General features: G+C 40.3%; 1 protein-coding gene across 8 annotated transcripts in view; it reads right to left on the bottom strand.

The window, feature by feature from the left end:
- The window catches only part of UNC13B (unc-13 homolog B), a 190,682-nt gene extending 178,315 nt beyond the window's left edge, over positions 1-12,367 (bottom strand). For 7 of the 8 annotated variants that reach the window (XM_076008826.1, XM_076008827.1, XM_076008831.1 and 4 more), the window contains exon 1: positions 12,010-12,357. In XM_076008826.1, the coding sequence (XP_075864941.1) occupies positions 12,010-12,031 (22 nt within the window). In that variant the 5' untranslated portion in view covers positions 12,032-12,357. Of the gene's footprint in view, positions 1-12,009 lie in introns of all 8 variants that reach the window. The other variant, XM_076008830.1, reaches the window with a different exon arrangement.
- Positions 12,368-20,371: the final 8,004 nt, after the last annotated feature.

The following is a 20,371-nucleotide window of genomic DNA, read 5'->3' as shown; positions in this document are numbered from 1 at the left end:
CTTTAAAATAACTCAAAGAGTGGAACTGGAATGTTCCTAACACAAAGATATGATAAATGACTGAGATGATGGACACTTATTACTCTGATTTCATTAACACTGCCTGTCTCAAAACCTTACATGTATCCTGTAAATTATATGCCAATAATTAAAAATAAAAATAATTTTTAAAGAAAAAAGTAAAAATAAAATCAAAATGACAATCAATGATGTGTCATAGGTCAATAGTATTTTTTCTTAATGATACATAAAATAATGATGCATTTACAATCTATGGCATCTTATAGTTGATGAAGTATATCACAACGACATCAAGTTATGTGTTTACCCTGACCATTCCTCCACACAACAGATCCACAGAAAATAGACCAAATCTACTCCTTAACCCTGAACTCCCAAGTCACGTTTCCAACCTAAACACATGGACAGACTGCCAGCACCTCAAATTTAACATGTCCAAAACCAAAACCATCTTCCTAGAAGCTGTTATTGTGTATTTCCTATTCCCATCAATGACACCATAATGAAAAACCTGACTCCATGTTGCTTTCCTATCCCTCAGTTGGAATTTCTACAATCCAATATATTTTCTACCTCTGCTTTAGAAGCTATCAAACTTTGTCTTGTTGTGTACATTTCTGTCTCCCCTCCTTGGCCCTCAACTTCTTGAGGGCAAGGCTCACTTCTTACTCACTTTTATATACCCAGGTTGACTAGTTTAATGCCTCACCCATAGTTAAGTGCTCAATAAATGTTTGTGGAACTGATCACATCCTCTTTGTTTATAAGTTTCAAAACAGTTAAGTCACTACAGAGAAAAAAGGGACTATCCAAGAGTAAAAGTTACTGTAATTTACAATGGAACGTCACACACATGATCTCATTTAGAGTTTAATTCTCATCAACTCAAGGAAGGTACATACATTGAGCAGGTATTAACACTTCTATTTTATAATAAAATTGTGGCTGAGTAGTCTAATATAGGATTGCCAAAAGTTTTCAGTGATAGAAAAAGAGTCAAACAAATCCAGTGCTTTTCAGTTTATAACCTCTATCCTTCTACCCCTCCCTCAGTTTTACTCCTACTAACTTTCCACCTTCATGTGGCCTACAAGGCGCTAGAGTTGGGTCCTACCTATCTCCCTAGCCTCATCTTGATCCACATTTGTCCTGTCTCTTGGCATACCAGCTGTACTTGCCTTGTTTCAGCTCCTCCTCCTCACCACAAGGCCTTGGCACATACTATTTCCTCTGCCTAGAATATTATTCTCCTTCTCAACCAGTTAAGGCCTCCTCTTCTTCTAGATCTCTGTTCAATCTTCACTTCATTAAGGCAGGCTTCTCTGACCTGAGTAGGTAACTTTCCCTAACACATGTTCTCATAATAACACATACTGTCCTTTATAGCACAGATGACATTTGTACCTTTTCCTACTTGTAATTTTATATTAATTTGCATGATTATTCTTTGCTTAATATCTAGGTCCCTCACTAGTCTACAGAAATCTCAAGAGAGAAAGGGACTTTTTTTCCTTACCATTCTGCCCCAAGTGCCCAGCACAATAGTTGCTGAAAGAATGAATGAATGAATGAAACTTTTAGCACTGTCAAGCTCTCTAAATCATCCCCACCACCTCACTATCAGCTGTCGATCTCATATCCTATTTTACAGAGAAATCAGTTATCTCTCCCTACTCCCATATTATTTTGACATTCCCCAGGTTACAAATCCCTTTCCTTCAGGCTCCAAACACTCAAATTCCCCCTTTTATTTTTTTTTTTTTTGAGATGGAGTCTCTGTCACCTGGGCTAGTGTGTGTGCAGCAGTGGCATGATCACAGGGCACTGCAGCCTTGAACTCTTGGGCTCAAACTATCCTTCTACCTTAGCCACCCGAGTAGCTAGGACTAGAGGCGTGCACCACCATGCCTGGCTAATTTTTTTATTTTTTTTTTTAGTGTTTTGTTTTTTTTAAAAGATGGGGTCTTACTGTGTTGCCCAGGTTGGTCTCAAACTCCTGGCCTCAAGTGATCCTCCTGCCTCAGCCTCTCAAATATTAGGATTATGAGAGCCACCATGCCCAGCCTCTTCTTTCTTAAGACCACTCTTAACCCTCTCTTCATTGCAAAACTTCTGAATGAGCAGCCTACACTTGTTCATTCTGTCTTCATTTTCCAAATATTCATCAACTATTATAATGATGCCTGATCTCACATTACTCCAATGAAACTGCTCTAGTTTTCAAATCCAAGAACTTCTTCATTTTATCTTAATCCTCAACCATTCTTATTCACCTTTATCATCTGACCATTCTTTCTTTTTTTTTTTTTTTTTTTTTTTTGAGACAGAGTCTCTGTTGCCTGGGCTAGAGTGCCATGGTGTCAGCCTAGCTCACAGCAACCTCAAACTCTTGGGCTCAAGCAATCCTTCTGCCTCAGTCTCCTAAGTAGCTGGGACTATAGGCATGTGCCACCATGCCTGGCTAATTTTTTATGTATATTTTTAGTTGGCCAATTAATTTCTATCTATTTATAGTAGAGACAGGGTCGTGCTCTTGCTCAGGCTGCTTTTGAACTCCTGACCTTGAGCGATCCGCCTACCTCGGCCTCCCACAGTGATAGGATTACATGATCATTCTTTCTTGAAACTCCCTCTACCCTAAGCTTTAGAGACTAACACTACACTCTCCCCATTTTCCTGCAGTTCTGACCACATCTAGCAGTTCCTCTTCAACCCATTCTTATACACTGGAGTTCCTCAGCTACAGCATTAGCCCTTTTCTCCCTTTCTTACTCTCTATAGGCATTTATATTCAAGTTAGTGGCTTTACCACCAAATACCTACAACTCTCAAATATTTACCTCTAACACAGACTTCTCTACAAAGCTATAAATCTACATTTTCAGGTATTATTTTCAAGGATCATCTGCAATGAGAATGATACATTCAACTCAATATATATTATAAGTAGCTTATCTTACAGATACCATAAACTCAACTGAACCTAACAACTTTCCTTCCTCTCTTTGTATTTTCTTCCTCAATGGAGAAGTCCAGGATGACTTTCAGCTTCCTGGCCTAGAAGAACAGATGTCATAAAGTTGGATGAAGAACATTAATACTGTTTTTATATTAAAATAAGTACTCATGCTATGCCTGGGATAGTGCTAATCACTTTCACAAAAACTATCTCAGCAACACTTTGCTAAAGGTATTTTTACCGTCATTAGTAATACTACCTTAGGCCAAGCCACTAACCATCTTTCCCCTAAACTACTCCATTAGTCTTCCAAGTGCGCCCCCAGCCCCGCCTCCAGTGTTGCCTGCCATGGCTTCCCACCCCTAGTCCATTCATCAAAAACTGGCCATTTGTAAAACACAAATCAAAATATCACTCTTATTTAGAACTATTCAATGGCTTCCAATGTTATTTATAATAACATTCAACCTCTTTGGCATAACCTACAGCACCTTACATGATTCAGTCCCTGCCTACCTCTCCATTTACCATCCTTCCTTCCAATCACCCCTCCTTCTTTCTTTTTTCTCCTTCTTCTCAAAATCTTTGTACTTCCTATTCACTTTGCCTAAAACACTTACCTTAGATCTCTGATACGTTTTTCCTCATTATTCGGGTCTCAGTTCAAACATTACCTTAAGTGAGGCCTTCCAGGACAATCCTGTTTCAAATAGTTCTCCCACTCAGACTGCTCTTAATCCCTTTACCCTAATTTATTTTCTTCACTGTATTTATCATTATCTGAAATTATATTTTATATCTTCCTTCAATAAAATGAAACTCCCTAAGAATAGAGAGCTGAATAAATACTTTTTGAATAAATATATGAACTTTAAAGATACAGAAATTAAGGTTAATGAGGTTAAGGCACACATAGTTAAGGTTTAATGTAAGGGTGTACAACTCTTAAGTGGTAGAGCTGATATATTCACCAAGTCATGCCTATCTACCAAAACTTTAAACGTATACCCTATATCACAGTGGTAAAAAAATACAGTAAAAGCAAGAAAGATGGCCTGAAGAATCTGATCACATAGATTCCGAGGTTTAAGATTACAAAAGCAAAGCACATTCCAAGGAGTGACATGCTCCTTGATGCGATCATGGGTATGGATGGCTGAAGTGAGGTAAACACACAAGTTTATATCTGTATTAATTACCCCTCTTTCCTTGGCAAGCAGATTTCCTTTATCCTTTTGTAGATGAAGTCTCTACAAATTTGGCTCATAACTAATAGAAATCACATAAGTAACCTAGCCCGTTGAATTTTTGTCCCCCCTTCTAATTATATAAAAGCAAGTATCTTCCTGGCCTCCAACTGCCAGCCCCTACTCAGTTGCTAGGCAGATCTTATTCACTCACTGCCCTCTAACCTCTTCTTAACATCACTCACAAGGAAACACTACAGAAATCAATTTAAAGCAAACAGCAAGAGAAAATTAATAGCCCAACACAATCCATAGGCCTGCCACAGTCCCAAATAAGTACTTAATATGCAGATAGAAGAGCAGAAGCAGCAATAAGAAAAAAATATATAATAGATTCTTCTTTTTGGAAATTTCTATTTCCTAATAACTAAGAATTGCTTCTCCTTATTTATATGAAGAAAATAGTTTGTATGCACACATCCTAGCACAGGCTTCCTCCTGTCATATTTTTACTACATATTTTTATCAATGCAGGTTTCATCAGCACAAAAAAGACGACTTCATGACTCTTTTTTTTTTTTTTTTTTTTTTAAAAACAGAGTCTCACTCTCTTGCCCTGGCGAGAGTGCCATGGTGTCAGCCTAGCTCACAGCAACCTCAAACTCCTGGGCTCAAGCAATCCTCCTGCCTCAGCCTCCCGGGTAGCTGGGACTATAGGCATGCGCCACTGTGCCCAGCTAATTTTTTTTTCTATTTTTAGTTGTTTGGCTAATTTCTTTCTATTTTTAGTAGAGATGGGGGTCTCCCTCTTGCTCAGGCTGGTCTCGAACTCCTGAGCTTAAACAATCCTCCTGCCTCGGCCTTCCAGAGTGCTAGGATTACAGAAGCGAGCCACTGGGCCCAGCCCTTCATAACTGTTTTTCCTTTGATCCTATAGGCCTCCTGCACATGTTCAGCAGATAGTGATTTTTAGAGATTATACTTGAGAAAGAACATTTTTACTGAAGAGAAATAGAAGAATGAAATAAAATTTATTTTATGAAGTTGAACACAAAATTTTAACCATATGCTTACATTTTTATTCCATTTCCTAGTAATCAAAGAAAAGATAACAAAGCAGGAAATGCAAAGCTAGTTATCTAACTCTTCCTCATCAGAGTGGCTACACCTAAGTACTGTATACAGAAGAAAATGGGAGCAGGTGGCAATGGAGAGAGGTTGATTAATGGGTACAAAAATACAGTTAGAAGAACAAGATTTAGAATTTGATAGTTCAGTAGGGTGACTATAGTTAACAATAATCCATTGTATATTTCAAAATAACTAGAAGAATTCAAATGTCCCCAGCATAAAGGAAAATGTTTGAAGTGATAGATATCCCAATTACCCTGACTTGATCATTATAATTATATGAATGTATCAAAATAGCATATATACTCCCAAAATATGTACATCATATATCAGTTTTTTAAAAAAAGGAAACAGGACTTATTTTTCAAGAGCCCCCTCCAAAATGGATTTCATAGCTTTTCTGTGAAAATAAATCTACTCCAGAAATGTTATGTTCCAATCTAAATCACTCCTGCTGTAACTTAAGTGACTTCAATTTCTCCCCCACTTAATCTAATCTATACTGTCTCCAGATTAGTACATTAAATAAACTGTGGTATATTCATATAATGAGATACTACAAAGCAATGAAAAATCAATGAACTACTGCTACACATATCAAGTGGAAGAATCTGACAAACATGTTAAGAAAAAGAAACCAGTCCCGAAGGAATATACACTATATAATTACATTTATAAAAAGTTCAAAAATAGACAAAACTGTCCATTCACTTTTGCTGTGAACTTAAAACTTCTCTAAATTATGTCTATCAATTAAAAAACAAAAACAGGCAAAACTGATCTATAGTGTTAGAATCAGAATAGTGGTCACCTTGGGAAGGAGGGATGAGGTAATGACTGCAAAAATAAGGTGGGCTTCTGGGGTGTTGGTAGTATTCTATTTCTTGACCTAGACAGTGGTCACATGAGCTTATTCATTTTGTAACAATTCAGTGAACTGTACACTTGAGATAATAAAAGTTTTTAAAAATATACAAATAGCAAATCTTTTCTGACCTTTAATAAGGAAGGTCCATTAGAAGGTATGTATAAAATACCTCCAAAATGCAAATAATCTTACTTTAGATGTTAGGGAAAAAAACACATCTATTTCCCTGTCCAGCAGAAGAAACTCAATTTATTCTGCTTAGCCCAAATCAGACCTATAATAGTCCTAATGGATTATTTGAGTTTATAAGAGAACACTATTATAAGAGACATGTTAAAACCTATCTAGATTCATGACCTCTTATCTACAATATAGATCTGTATCATAAACATGCCCAGAAGGTATTTGACAAATATTTACTAATGATACACAGCCCAAACTTTAAACTCATACAGCAAAGTCTGAAATATATAGCACAGGTAAATAAGATTAAAAACTAAGCTTATTGGCCTAAAGAGTACAATTTCCAGAAACCCTATTTTTAGAAATGAAATTCCAGAATGTACTGCTTATAAGGCAGAGAACAATAATTTGTGAAAATAGCCATGGCAGAGGAAATTGGTCCTTTCCCCCCTCACTGCTGCCTGGCTCAGACAAGGCACAATCAACTTCCTGATGCCACAGGTAAGCAAAAGGAATCCAGGAGCAACTCTGCTCTTAGGGCAGGGACTACTAGACTAGGAAGAACTATGATGTGATACAAACCCAGCAGCAAGGAGCTAGCTGAGGCAAATGCTAATACTGTTGGGGGGAAAAAATGAGACATACTTGACCAACCCATCCTTTGGGTCTAAAATCATTACCATTCCACTTTCCACAGTGGCCATAAACCGAAATATATCTTTGGGGTTTCCCTGGAGTAGAATCGACCCACAATAAGTGTGTCCTCAGTGTCCTAGAAATACTTGAGCCATCAGAGTTCACCTTCTAAGAGTTTCCCAGCAGTACACTTTCAATTAATTGGATGGATGATTAATGATAAGTACTGCTAAGCTTTTTTAAAGTCAAATCACGGGCGACTTCCGGGGCCCCCGCTCTTGGGGCCCCAGAACCTCGTCCACAAAATAATAAAAAAAATAAAATAAATAAAGTCAAATCACAATATAAATCAACTTTGTCCAGTTACCACCACCAGTGACATTGTTTTTGTTCTATTTTTAAATAGGAGGTAATATGTGTTCATATGGGAAAATAATTTTTAAATAATACAAATAAAATATTTAAAATTATATGGGAATAAGGTCAAACAAGAGCAGAGTCTTTGGTCTTTTTGATAGGTATACTATATTACCTGCTGGTGAAGGGCTTCCTTCTAATAAAGGATGCTGATATGAGAGACTCTAAGGCATTTGGTTCAGCTGAGTATAGTTATTATGCCAAAGAAAACTGCAATAAGCAAGTCACATAGAAAAGTCCAGGTAGAAAGGTGATTGTTGATCTCCAAATATGACAAAAATCACCTATAAAGATGTTCATTGTAGCATTTTTTGTAATAGTAAAAAGAAAAATATCCATCAATATAAAACTGTTTAAATTATATAATAGAATACTCTGTAGCCATTAAAAAGAATAATATAGAGTCACACGAGCTGATAGGAAATATATATCATTAAGTAAAAAGCTGAAGAATCCTATTTACATTCAATCGTACAACCTATATACTCATATGTAATGCAAATTTCTAGAAGAATATGCAAGAAACGGTAAAAAAGTAGTTACCTCTGGGAAGTGAGACTAGGGAATGGGGACAGGAGAACTTTTTCCTTCCACTTCATGCTGTAAACTGTTCGAATTTATCATGCATATATATATCACCTTATAATAAAAATAAAACAAAAGCAATAAATAAAAAAGTTAACAATTTTGGCAGGTGATAGGACCATGACAATTTTTATTTTATTTTTTATACTTTTATGCATTTTCTCAGTTTTCTACAATAAACAATATATTAGTATATACTACTTTTAAATCCCCAAAACTAATTTTTTTTTAACAAGTCAAGGGTGGCCACTTCTGGTTCAAATTAGGGGGGAAAATCCTTAGCTCAATTATTTAACTAAGAACTGTTATAAACGCTGTGGGAATTACAATGAAATATTATGGAAAGGGCCATAAAATGTTTAAAATGCTTTTGTTTGCAGAAACTTGTCATGAACACCAAGACAAAGAAAGTTAAAGAAAATCCTTGATTTAGTTTCCTGGAGTTGCTAGGTGGCACTGGCTCCTATGAAAGCAAAAATGTATCAGTATTATGAGTAGAGCTGTGCTAAAACATGTTGTTAAAGATTTAAGGAACTATTTAAAGAAAAACTAAGTGAATTCTATAAAATGGCCCCTTTTAGAACATCCTTATCACTCATTCAATTTCCCCTTACAGTAGTCCATTCCATTTGTTAAGAACAACACTAATTGCTAAAGTTTTTTATGTTAAGCTAAAATCTGGTTTCTTGTCATTTTCAACCATTGATCCACTTGTCCCAGTTCTGTCCTCTGGAGTGACAAGATCTTCTGTTTTTCAAACAAGTTTCATCTACTATTATGATCCTCTCCCTCTTAAATCTTCTCAGAACTTCCCATGTTCTTCAAATGGTTTCTACACCCTTCATTATTCTAATCAATCTCCTCTTAATCGGCCACAAAAAACAATAGGGATCTAACACCTCTTGTATTACCCTGGATAGAGCTGGAGCCCATTCTACTAAGTGAAGTATCACAAGAATGGAAATACAAACACCACATGTGCTCACCATCAAATTGGTATTAACTGATCAACACTTAAGTGCACATACAGTAATAACACTCATCAGGTGTCGGGCAGATGGGAGGGGGGGAGAGGATGAGTATGTACACACCTAATGCACGCGGTGCACGCGGTCTGGGGGATGGACACTCTTGAAGCTCTGACTCGGGTGGGGCAAAGGCAATATACATAATCTAAACATTTGTACCAGCCTGGCGCTGTGGCTCACGCCTATAATCCTAGCACTCTGAGGCTGATGGATTGCTCGAGGTCAGGAGTTCAAAACCAGCCTGAGCGAGACCCGTCTCTACTATAAATAGAAAGAAATTAATTGGCCAACTAATATATATAGAAAAAATTAGCCGGGCATGGTGGCTCATGCCTATAGTCCCAGCTACTCGGGAGGCTGAGGCAGAAGGATTGCTTGAGCCCATCAAGTTTGAGGTTGAGGTTGAGTTTGAGGTTGCTGTGAGCTAGGCTGACACCACGGCACTCACTCTAGCCTGGGCAACAAGGCAAGCCTCTGTCTCAAAAAAATAAAAAAATAAACATTTGTACCCCCATAATGTGCTGAAATAAAAAACAATTTAAAAAAACAATCTCAGAAAAAAAAATAAAATAAAACAAAAAAAAGAAACAAACAAAAATAAAAAAACAATCTCCTCTCAAGACAATCATAATGCCTCTTAGAAGGAAATACCATAGCTGAACACAAAATTCCAGATCTGACCAGTGCTATTACCTCATTTGTCTGGGTTACCATAAGCATAATAATACAAAACCAGTTGCAGGCAGTATATGATTCATTGCCAAACTAGTGGCACTGTACAGACCACAAAGTGCTCCACCAGGTTAAAGGAGAAAGATCACTGCAGACTGAAGAGCTGAGGAAATTTTCAGCATAAAAAGTAGGCACAGAAAATACAGAAAGAGTATTTTGGGGGGTACAAGTGCACAACAGAGCAGAGGCAGGAATAAACGAAGCCAGAATTAGAGCAAAATATCTTTATAAGGACACGCAAGAATATAGGGCCAAGGCTGGGTGCAGTGGCTCATGCCTGTAATCCTAGCACTCTGGGAGGCTGAGGCAGGAGGATCGTTGAGCTCAGGAGTTTGAGACCAGCCTGAGCAAGAGCGAGACCCCATCTCTACAAAAAATAGAAAACTTAGCCGGGTGTGGTGGTACGTGCTGGTAGTCCCCGCCACCTGGGAGGCTAAATCAGCAGGATCACTTGAGCACAGGAGTCTGACGTTGCAATGAGCTATGATGAGGCTCTAACCAAGGCTACAGAGCTAGGCCCTGTTCCTCCACCAAAAAAAAATTAGTAACTCCTTGTTTCAGTCATTAAAATCTTCAGGATCTCTACTCAAAAGACAAAAGAGCTCCAGTCTCCTAGGTTCAAAAGAAGAGAAACTTGACTAATGTAACATTAAAAGGAAAAGAAGTTGCTCAATAGCAGAATTTCTAGACAATGAAAGCTGCCTGCTAGTAGAACAAATGAAAACAGCAGTAGCTAAGTTATTTAAATTCAGTTAAATAGAAATTTCTGAATTAAGAGAGCTTCTGCCTAATAAGTATTTCAGAAGGACTGGTTCTATAACACGGTGTGGCAGTAGAGAATTAAACTGTTCAAGAGACATAGCAAAGCCCAGCCTCTCCCAAATCCTGCTACTCAGCAGCAGGGATCTAAAGGAATAAATAGATTCCCAGATGCTGAGAGACAATGTCTTACTAAAAGCAAAGCAAAATTCTCATTAATGAAAAATCAACCACGAAAGAAGAAAAACTGTCTCATAATCCCCGGAAATAGCCAAATCCATTTTGGGTTAATGCAGATTTAAAAACCAGTGGAAGAGAACAGAGCAAAGCAGTTCGGTTTTGCCGACAGCTGGTGGGAAATCACTGTTATCAAAGAGATCACAAACAATGCTTCTAATCTGTAGAGCCAAAAGACATGTGAACTCTATCTAGGAAAAAGCCCTAGTGAAGGCTCTACCTGATAAATGCTCTCTCACTCACATCAAGCCACCATATCCCATCTCATTCAACAGATAAGATAGGCTGGAACTTGAATTTTCCAAGATCAAATTCAATGGATAATCCAAACCCTGTTTTTTCTGATCGTATAATCTCTCTAAAAATCACAGTCCTCGCATTCATTCAAAACCAGCATTGTTTCAAGAACTTGAAAAAACAAAAAAAAAAAACAAAAAAAAAAAAAAAAAAAAAACAAAACCAGCATTGAGTTTCCATTATGTCAGGCACTGGGAATACAAAAACCAATTAAGAAACAGTCTCTACCCCACAGAGCTTAGTCCGTGCACCCTGCCTCATCTTAAACCCCAAAGCTCTTGCTGTAAGATATCTTCTTAGATGGGTCAAGTGTGCTCAGTGAAAAAGCAATAAAGGCCCTTCGTTTTGAGTTACTGTGATGGAAGCTAAAATAAATCATACCTCTTATGCTCTGCTCCTAAAGGAGAGATGTCAACATATCTTTCCAAGCGGAGTAGGATAATAATCTTACCCTGGACTACATGCTAGGGTTCAGGGAAGCAGCAGGGGATAAGACAAGCAGTAGAGAGAGGAAAGCCAAGAAATACACTGGAGGAAGGGATGTGACAGCTGTACTACTAACGCGTTCAAAGAGTGATAAAAAGAACATGCTACTCAGCAGACTATAGTGTTACGCTGAAAGAAGGAAGAATGGGGGCTGCCCACCATTGAGAAGCATCAACCATCCGCGGTCTCCTAGCTCGTCCACTCTTACTAAAGAACTCCACTCACAGTTTAACAGGATCCGGGCCTGCCAGCCAACACTTTCACGTGGTTACCGGAATGAATAGGTAACAGTCCCTTGTAGGAGCGTGGGAAGAAACAAAGAGTAGAAAGAACTCTCCAAATGTTTATGATAGTTAACATAATGGTTGCCCAAGGCACGAACGGGTAGTGAAGTTTGGGAGAGGTGGTAACCGGACGCCCACCAGAAACGTGTGGGGACCCCTCGGCGACACCCTGCCTCCCCACCGCAGTCCGCGCACTCACCGCGCACGCAGAGCAGTGACATGGCCGAGGCGCGGCCGAGCCTCTGCCGCGCCCCAGCCGCGCCGCCGCGCCGGGCCGCTCCCTCTTTCCTCTCAGCAGGTGCTACGGCTGCTTCTGCTATCCGCCCCACGGGGCTGGACGCACCTCATGGTCCCCGACACAGGTAGCGTCCCGTCGTTCCTCAGACCCGCCCCAATTCTCACCGTCTGAGCGACCGGATAGTGGTGAGTACCGGCCGGCAGGCTGGGGACTGGGCGCGGCACCGCGGCGCCATCGCTGGGAGGCAGGAGCGGCTGGGACTCCCTCCCGTCATTCCACCCGGGATCTGTGCGAGCGCCTGGGCGGAGCCTACCCGTGATGCCCCGCCCCCAGCCAATCAACTCACGCCCAGTGCACCGACCCCGTCCCCCAGCAGGAGGCGGGGTTCCCTTCCGCTTTCCTTACGCGCGAGACTGCGGGCAGCTCCGCCCACCGATAAGGCTTAAAGTGGGGAAGGGAGGGGCTTTCACTCACCTGCTGGTGAGGCGATAATTAAATCCTTCGGCTCCTCTCGCGTGGGTGGGGCTTCCACCTGGAAACAGTCTTTTTTTGTTTTTTCAAGAAACTGAAATCTAGAAACAGTCTTTTCATTGCAAGATTTCCACAGGACTTTCTTCGTTTTGAACTCCTGACCTCGAACAATCCTCCCACCTCAGCCTCCTAGAGTGCTAGGATTACAGGCGTGAGCCACCGCGCCTGGCCCATCCACAGGACTTTCTTAAAGAGTCTAGCCCATAGGTGGGAAAACTTCATGTTGGAAGCCCACATTGATTTAACTATAATCAAATAAGGCAGCATTCAAGAAACTTCAATTAGATATACTTAAAAATGTACATTATTTTGTAAAAGTTTAACTACTGCGTACTTAATAATTTCAAAAAATGAAAACTATTCGTTAATTTTAAAATTAACCTTTTAATTACTTTGTTGTGTCTGCTTTTTGTTGGAAAGCATTTGAATACTTGGTTGCAGCATGGAGGTCTGAAGTTTCAGTTGATGCTCTAGATGAGTGTCAGTCATGTGTGACCTTAAGGGCATCTTAATTTGAGTTAGGAGAATGTAGATTTGCAGCAATAAGTGGTTGAGAAGCAAGAAAGCATTTTTGGGGCTTGTTGACAAAGGTGTGGATATTCTATCACATTTTTCTATATTTCAATTGGATCTTTCTTAGCATCAGACAATGGCTTTAAAATGTCATTTACTGAGAGCTCAATCAATTCCATCTGTAGCTCTTTAGGTGCCTTGGTGATATCAACTAGGTGAGGCCTAAATGCTAATTTGAGAGTGACGTCAAGATTCCCAAAGTCAGTGAACCTGTCATTGTATTCTTCAATTAGTAGGTCTGTAACAGCTGCATATTCATATATATCATCCTGCTCATCGGTGACCTTAGCTAACTAGAGAAAATGTTCATCTGAAATTTCCTTTTGAAGAAATGTTTTGGAAAAAAAGATAGCTTTTTTCAAAATGGTTGGATTTTTTGGCACGTATTATATATATATAGACTTAGTTTTACCTTGCAAAAAATATTCAAGTTTTGATTTGACATGATACCACATAGAAACATTGCATTCGTATAGAAATCTTCTTTCAATAATTCACATTGCTGATTCTGTTCTTCATAAAATTTATCTGTTCTCACAGAGATAAAATTTTGGCTAACACCTGTCCCTGTGATAGGCAACACATGTGAGAATAATACAGCAAATCCACACTAAATACCTCATCATTCAACTTTAGCATGTTAAAGAACTGAGGATGCTGGCCGGGCGTGGTGGCTCACGCTTGTAATCCTAGCACTCTGGGAGGCCGAGGCGGGCGGATTGCTCAAGGTCAGGAGTTCAAAACCAGCCTGAGGGAGACCCTGTCTCTACTATAAAAATAGAAAGAAATTAATCGGCCAACCAATATATATATATATAAAATTAGCTGGGCATGGTGGCGCGTGCCTGTAGTCCCAGCTACTGGGGAGGCTGAGGCAGAAGGATCGCTTGAGCCCAGGAGTTTGAGGTTGCTGTGAGCTAGGCTGACGTCACGGCACTCACTATAGCCTGGGCAACAAGCGAGACTCTGTCTCAAAAAAAAAAAGAACTGAGGATGCTGTGTTGCATTTGCCTGAATATAGTTAACAATACTTATAACTTATTGCAAAGTGTTATTTAAACTAGTGGTTTAGCACAGAGATTTTGCTGATGCAAGATATAATGAAAAGAAATGAGAGCATCTGGATCTGTTAATATTTTTTTTATTTGTGCAATAAACCCTTCATGTTCCTGTTATGGAGTGTATACTGTACATACACTCACTAAATTGACCAAATTCAGTCCAACTTCACACTTATCTTGAAAGTTGTTGAAGATATCTATCCACTGTGTTCTGTTTGCAAGAATGCCCAAAGCAAGTAACCCTTTGTAGCAAAGACAATCTTCTGTTATGACCCAAATGAAATAGAAAACCTGCCCTGAATCAGTAGTATTGGTTGATTCATCCAAAGTGATTGAATAATATATATTTTCCTTTTGAAGTATTTCATGAAGTTTTTCTGTTAAGTTGAAAGCTAATTCATGCTACTGATCAGTTCTGGTTCTCCTTGAAAGAGGCAGTTGTTTGTACTTTGAAACATCATACGACAACTTCTACAATGCATTTTTTCATGATTTCTATGTCATTAAATGGCTGCTCTTTTTTCCTGAGTATATAAGTGACTTTATAAGTTGCTTCAGTGGCACTATTTCCAGGTCTTATTGCTGCTTGAAAGAATTGTCTTTGCTTTTGCTTTTCATCTTTTAATTTCTGCAATACAACCTTTTGTGCCTCTCCCTCTAATTTAAAATATTTGTGGTCCTTATGAGTGTTATAATGGTAAGTGTAAGGCTGGTGGCAGGGGCCCCCTCCCCTCCCTAGATGGAAAAAGAAAACGCTTAGTGACCTGACCTGCCAAGGACAAAACTGCCAGGCCCTGCTGAGAGGATCCACACCCAGATGTCCACCTAGATAAGAATGTTTTGGCTCCTGGATTCCACAAACACCTCCAGCCCCTCCTAAAATCCCCAGCTCTTCCCGCCAAAAGTCCCTAGCCAGGCCCAAAGGATATAAAAGGCCTCAGCCCCTTCTAACGGCGGCGACTTCCGGGGCCCCCGCTCTTGGGGCCCCAGAACCTCGTCCACGAGTGTATAATAAAGCCACGTGGTTTGGCCCCCCTACTCTTTCTCTTTCTGTGTCTCTTTTCTTTTCGCCACCGCTGAAAAACCTTACAGTAAGGAGCATTCAATTTCTTTAATGTTGATATTGCAATATGACAAAGCAAGCAAATCATCTTATCTTTAGCAGAAACAAGATATTGCAATTCCCAATCATTTAAAAATCTGTTTTCTTCCTTCAGCGTTTTGTGGTCTTCTTTGACATAATAGGCCGTTAAGCAGACAGAATTTTATTTTATTTTATTTTAATTTATTTTAATTAATTTATTTTTTTTTTTGAGACAGCCTTGCTTTGTTGCCCAGGCTAGAGTGAGTGCCGTTGTGTCAGCCTAGCTCACAGCAACCTCAATCTCCTGGGCTTAAGCGATCCTGCTGCCTCAGCCTCCCAAGTAGCTGGGACTACAGGCATGTGCCACCATGCCCAGCTAATTTTTTCTATATATATTAGTTGGCCAATTAATTTCTTTCTATTTTTAGTAGACACGGGGTCTCACTCTTGTTCGGGCTGGTTTCGAACTCCTGACCTTGAGCAATCTGCCCGCCTCAGCCTCCCAGAGTGCTAGGATTACAGGCATGAGCCACCGTGCCGGCCAGCAGACAGAATTTTAAAATACTGTCAAGCTGTACAACTATTCACAAATTCCACTTCAAATAGAAACACAGTGCACCATTGTAAAAAGCTGATAACAGACTGGTATACTGGACCCCCATAAACTCTTGCTAACCAGCCTTGTGCAGTAGTGGCACCAGTCAGGTGGGGGAAGTTAAAACTAAATCATGAGTGTGGCAGCCATGAATTTAGCCCTCATGGCTTACTAATATGTTCTTATGGTGCCAGTCAATCTGGGAGAATTATTTCGTTGAACCTTATTTTAATCTTTGGTATTTTAAATACATTCATTTTAAAAATAAAAGATGAACAGAATGTATCAATAAAAATAAAAGGATTTGTTCTATAATATTTGGATTCAGTCAAGAGGCCACATGGCCGGGCGCTGTGGCTCACGCCTGTAATCCTAGCTCTTGGGAGGCCGAGGCGGGCGGATTGCTCAAGGTCAGGAGTTCAAAACCAGCCTGAGCAAGAGCGAGACCCCGTCTCTACTATAAATAGAAAGAAATTAATTGGCCAACTGATATATATATAAAAAAAAAAAAAAAAAATTAGCCGGGCATGGTGGCACATGCCTGTAGTCCCAGCTACTCGGGAGGCTGAGGCAGGAGGATCGCTCGAGCCCAGGAGTTTGAGGTTGCTGTGAGCTAGGCTGACGCCATGGCACTCACTCTAGCCTGGACAACAAAGTGAGACTCTGTCTCAAAAAAAAAAAAAAAAAAAAAAAAAAAAAGAGGCCACATGTAGCCTTAAGGCTACAGATTCCTCACCCCTTGTCTATCCCTTACAGCTGACACGGTACTTTCCAGTAATAATTTAATAAGGTCATACCACATGGCAAAGTAAGTTTTAATTAGCAACTAGGGCAAAAGACAAAACTGAGTGAGCATGAAATATAATATCTGGAGACCTCGGTTCCTTTTTCCATGCTCATCATTGTATCTCCAATGTCTCAATGTCTAGAACAGGGCCTGGTATATAGTAATTAGTCTGTAAATACTTACTGAATAAAGGGTGGAAGAGAGAGGGGCATTTTAAGCAGAGGACTCCTGGCAAGATACATGCCCATGTGAAAAACTGAAAAGGTCCAGAGCAGAAAACAGGAAGATATATAGTATGATGTACATATCCACCATCATCCTCACCCCCAAATTATGATTTAATTGCTTTGTAGTAGAGCTCAGGTATCTTATTTTTTAAAAGTTTCCTAGGGCTAGGGACATGGAGTGAAGCAAAAAAAAAGTTTCCCAGATGATTCTAATGTCAGATGATTCTAATGCTTATCTCTAATGCCAGAGATAAGCACCACTAGACTAGGTGCTTTTTAAGGCCTCATTAGCCCAGCTCAGGTTTCAGTGTTTTGCAAGCTCTTGGCCCCATAGGATTCTGCCTGCCAGACACAGGGAGGTGTAAGGTTTTTCGGTGGGCGAAAAGAAAAGACAGAAAGAGTGGGGCCAAACAACAAAGCTTTATTTAATGCTCCCAGATGAGGTTCTGGGGCCCCAAGGGGGGGGGGGCAGAAGTCACCTCCGACTTTGAAGGGGTGCAGCCTTTTATACTGTTTGGGTGGGCTAGGGACTTTTGGCAGGAAGAACTGGGGCGAACTTTGGTGGTCATTGAGAAATGGAGGGGCTGGAAGTATTTGCGGAATCCAGGAGCCAAAATGTTCTTATCCAGGTGGACATCTGGATGTGGTTTTTCTCAGCAGGGTCTGGTAGTTTGTCCTTGGCAGGTCTGGTCTCGTGAGCCTTTCCTTTTTGATCTAGGGAGGGGAAGGGGGGTCCTGCCACCAGCCTTACAGGAGGGTCTATTTATCTAACAGGGTCTTTGCCCTCCAAAAGCAAACCGAGCTACCGTATGATTTCTCTCACTGTAATAAGTGCTATGAGAGAGTGACACTCCAAATGTTATATAGCTAGAGGCCTGGAGAAGGAAAGGAGAAGACTTGATCTTTCCAGTACTTACCCAGATTTTCAACAATACCCTGAGGGAGATTTTGAGCAGGGCAACTCAGCCAACCTACTCAACAGTATCCGGGACCCTAAAGACAATGGGCATTACCTGGGCTTTTGGGAGTTGGAATGCCTAGCCATTTAGCCCAGCTGTCCTAAATCACAAGAGCAAGGGACTAAAAAGTTGAACTTCAGACACAAAAACATTTTTAAAAACAACAAAAATAAAACATCAAAAAAATAAAAAGAAAAAAAGTAAAAAAAAAAAAAAAAAAAAAAAAAGAAGTCAAACTTCTGGATTCTGGGACTGAGCTTATAAACAACAACACAAAGAGCTCTTATGGAACCAGGGATTCTCCTAGGGGATGCAGAGACCATCTCATGAAGGATGTGAAGTTACTCTGCACTTGGAAACAGTATAGAGTAGTAGGAAACAACCTAATAAAATTGTGAAAAACATGAAGTTTAGAGCCAATCAGATTCACCTGGTGTATTATGTATTGTCAGGTAATAAATTACCCCAAAACTTAGTGGCTTCAAACAATGTTGATTATCTCACAGTTGCTGCGGGTCAGGAATCTGGGCACGGCTTCTCGAGGTCCTCCAGTACAGAGTTTCTCACAAGCGGCAATCAAAGTGCCAGCTTGATTAGGGAAGGATCTCCTCCTCAGCTCACTTGTGATTGTTGGCAGGACTCAATTTCTCCTGGGCTATTGGACTGAGAGCCTGAGTTCCATTTTGGCTATTGGCTGGCCTCAGTTCCTTGTCATGTGGGCCTCTACAGCATGGCATATTGGCTTCATCAAAATATGTAAGCTGAGAAGGCAAGAGTCTGCTGGCAAGAATAGAAGTCAAATCTTTTGTAACCTAATCACAGAAGTGACATCTCATTTTTGCTGTATTCTCTTCATCAGAAGCAAAGTCACCCTCAAGGGAAGGGAATTACACAAGGACATAAATATTACCAGGAGGCAAGATCATCTGAGGGACATGCTAAAAATCTGCCTACCACACTTGGACTTGTGACCCTGGGCAAGTTACATGATCTCCATTTCCCAGAGAGTAATGATAGTATCTACTTCATAAGATGGTTTTGAGTTTTAAACAAAGAAATACATTTAATTTATTATACTTGGTGCTTACCAAAAGCCCAATATACATCTATTACTTAGGTTGTGGACACTGGGGCAAATGGCGGCTAGGAAGTGAAGATGGGCTAAGGAGAGCAAGAGTCACTGTCTGAAGGTTCTGAGGCAGGCTCCAAGGCATCCAAGTTTCCTAAAGGGGAAAGTTAAGAGGAAGAAGGCAATAAATAAGGTCCTCTGTTCCCCAGACCCTTGAGCAGGACCAGTTATACTCTTCAGCAAGGTAAGTGTATCTTCAGGAGCAATTCTAACATTGATAGAAAGCCAGAGCCTCCATGCCCCATTGTCTTCATTAGTTATTCCAGTACAGAACTTGAAAGTTCTTCAACATTTGTAAGTTCACATTTAGAATTAACTGGCAGGTAGCTGAGTGCCAGGACTTTTTCAGATACCCAGAAAATGAGGAGAAAGAAGAGAGAGGTCAAGGAAAGTAGATCATGAAGGGGACCCAAAAATCTCAAGAGGGTAAGACCAAAATACCCAGGGCAGGCCTTGTTGATATTGTTATCGGGAAACACCATTACTGGGGAACAAATACCTTCTACCAACTTTATGACTATCTTTAAGGCATTGCTCCAGGGCCATTAAAAGTTTCTCCTGGCAGGGCGTGGTGGCTCACACCTATAATCCTAGCTCTCTGGGAGGCCGAGGTGGATGGATCACTCAAGGTCAGGAGTTCGAAACCAGCCTGAGCAAGAACGAAACCCCATCTCTACTAAAAATAGAAAGAAATTAATTGGCCAACTAAAAATATATAGACAGCCGGGCGCGGTGGCTCACGCCTGTAATCCTAGCACTTTGGGAGGCTGAGGCGGGCGGATCGCTCAAGGTCAGGAGTTCGAAACCAGCCTGAGCGAGACCCCGTGTCTACCAAAAATAGAAAGAAATTAATTGACCAACTAAAATATATATATATACAAAACATTAGCCGGGCATGGTGGCGCATGCCTGTAGTCCCAGCTACTCGGGAGGCTGAGGCAGTAGGATCGCTGAGCCCAGGAGATTGAGGTTGCTGTGAGCCAGGCTGACGCCAGGGCACTCACTCTAGCCTGGGCAACAAAGTGAGACTCTGTCTCAAAAAAAAAAAAAAAAAAAAAAAATATATAGACAAAATTAGCCAGGCATGGTGGCGCATGCCTGTAGTCCCAGCTACTTGGGGGGGCTGAGGCAGAAGGATTGCTTGAGCTCAGGAGTTTGAGGTTGCTGTGAACTAGGCTGATGCCACAGCACTCTAGCTGGGGCAACAGAGTGAAAATCTGTCTCAAAAAAAAAAAAAAGTTTCTCCTTCCTCCAATTTTCTTATTCTTTGGGAAATATCTATCAATGCCTCCACAGAGAAAATTAATATAAATAATTCAATAAATATTATCTTTTACATCAGGCATTGTGAGAAGATACAAAAGTAAGCAAAACACA

This window comes from Microcebus murinus, chromosome 12, assembly GCF_040939455.1.
Source record: "Microcebus murinus isolate Inina chromosome 12, M.murinus_Inina_mat1.0, whole genome shotgun sequence".
Lineage (NCBI taxonomy): Eukaryota > Metazoa > Chordata > Mammalia > Primates > Cheirogaleidae > Microcebus > Microcebus murinus.
The sequence above is the reverse complement of the archived record's forward strand: the minus strand, read 5'-3'. Positions and strand labels throughout refer to the sequence as shown.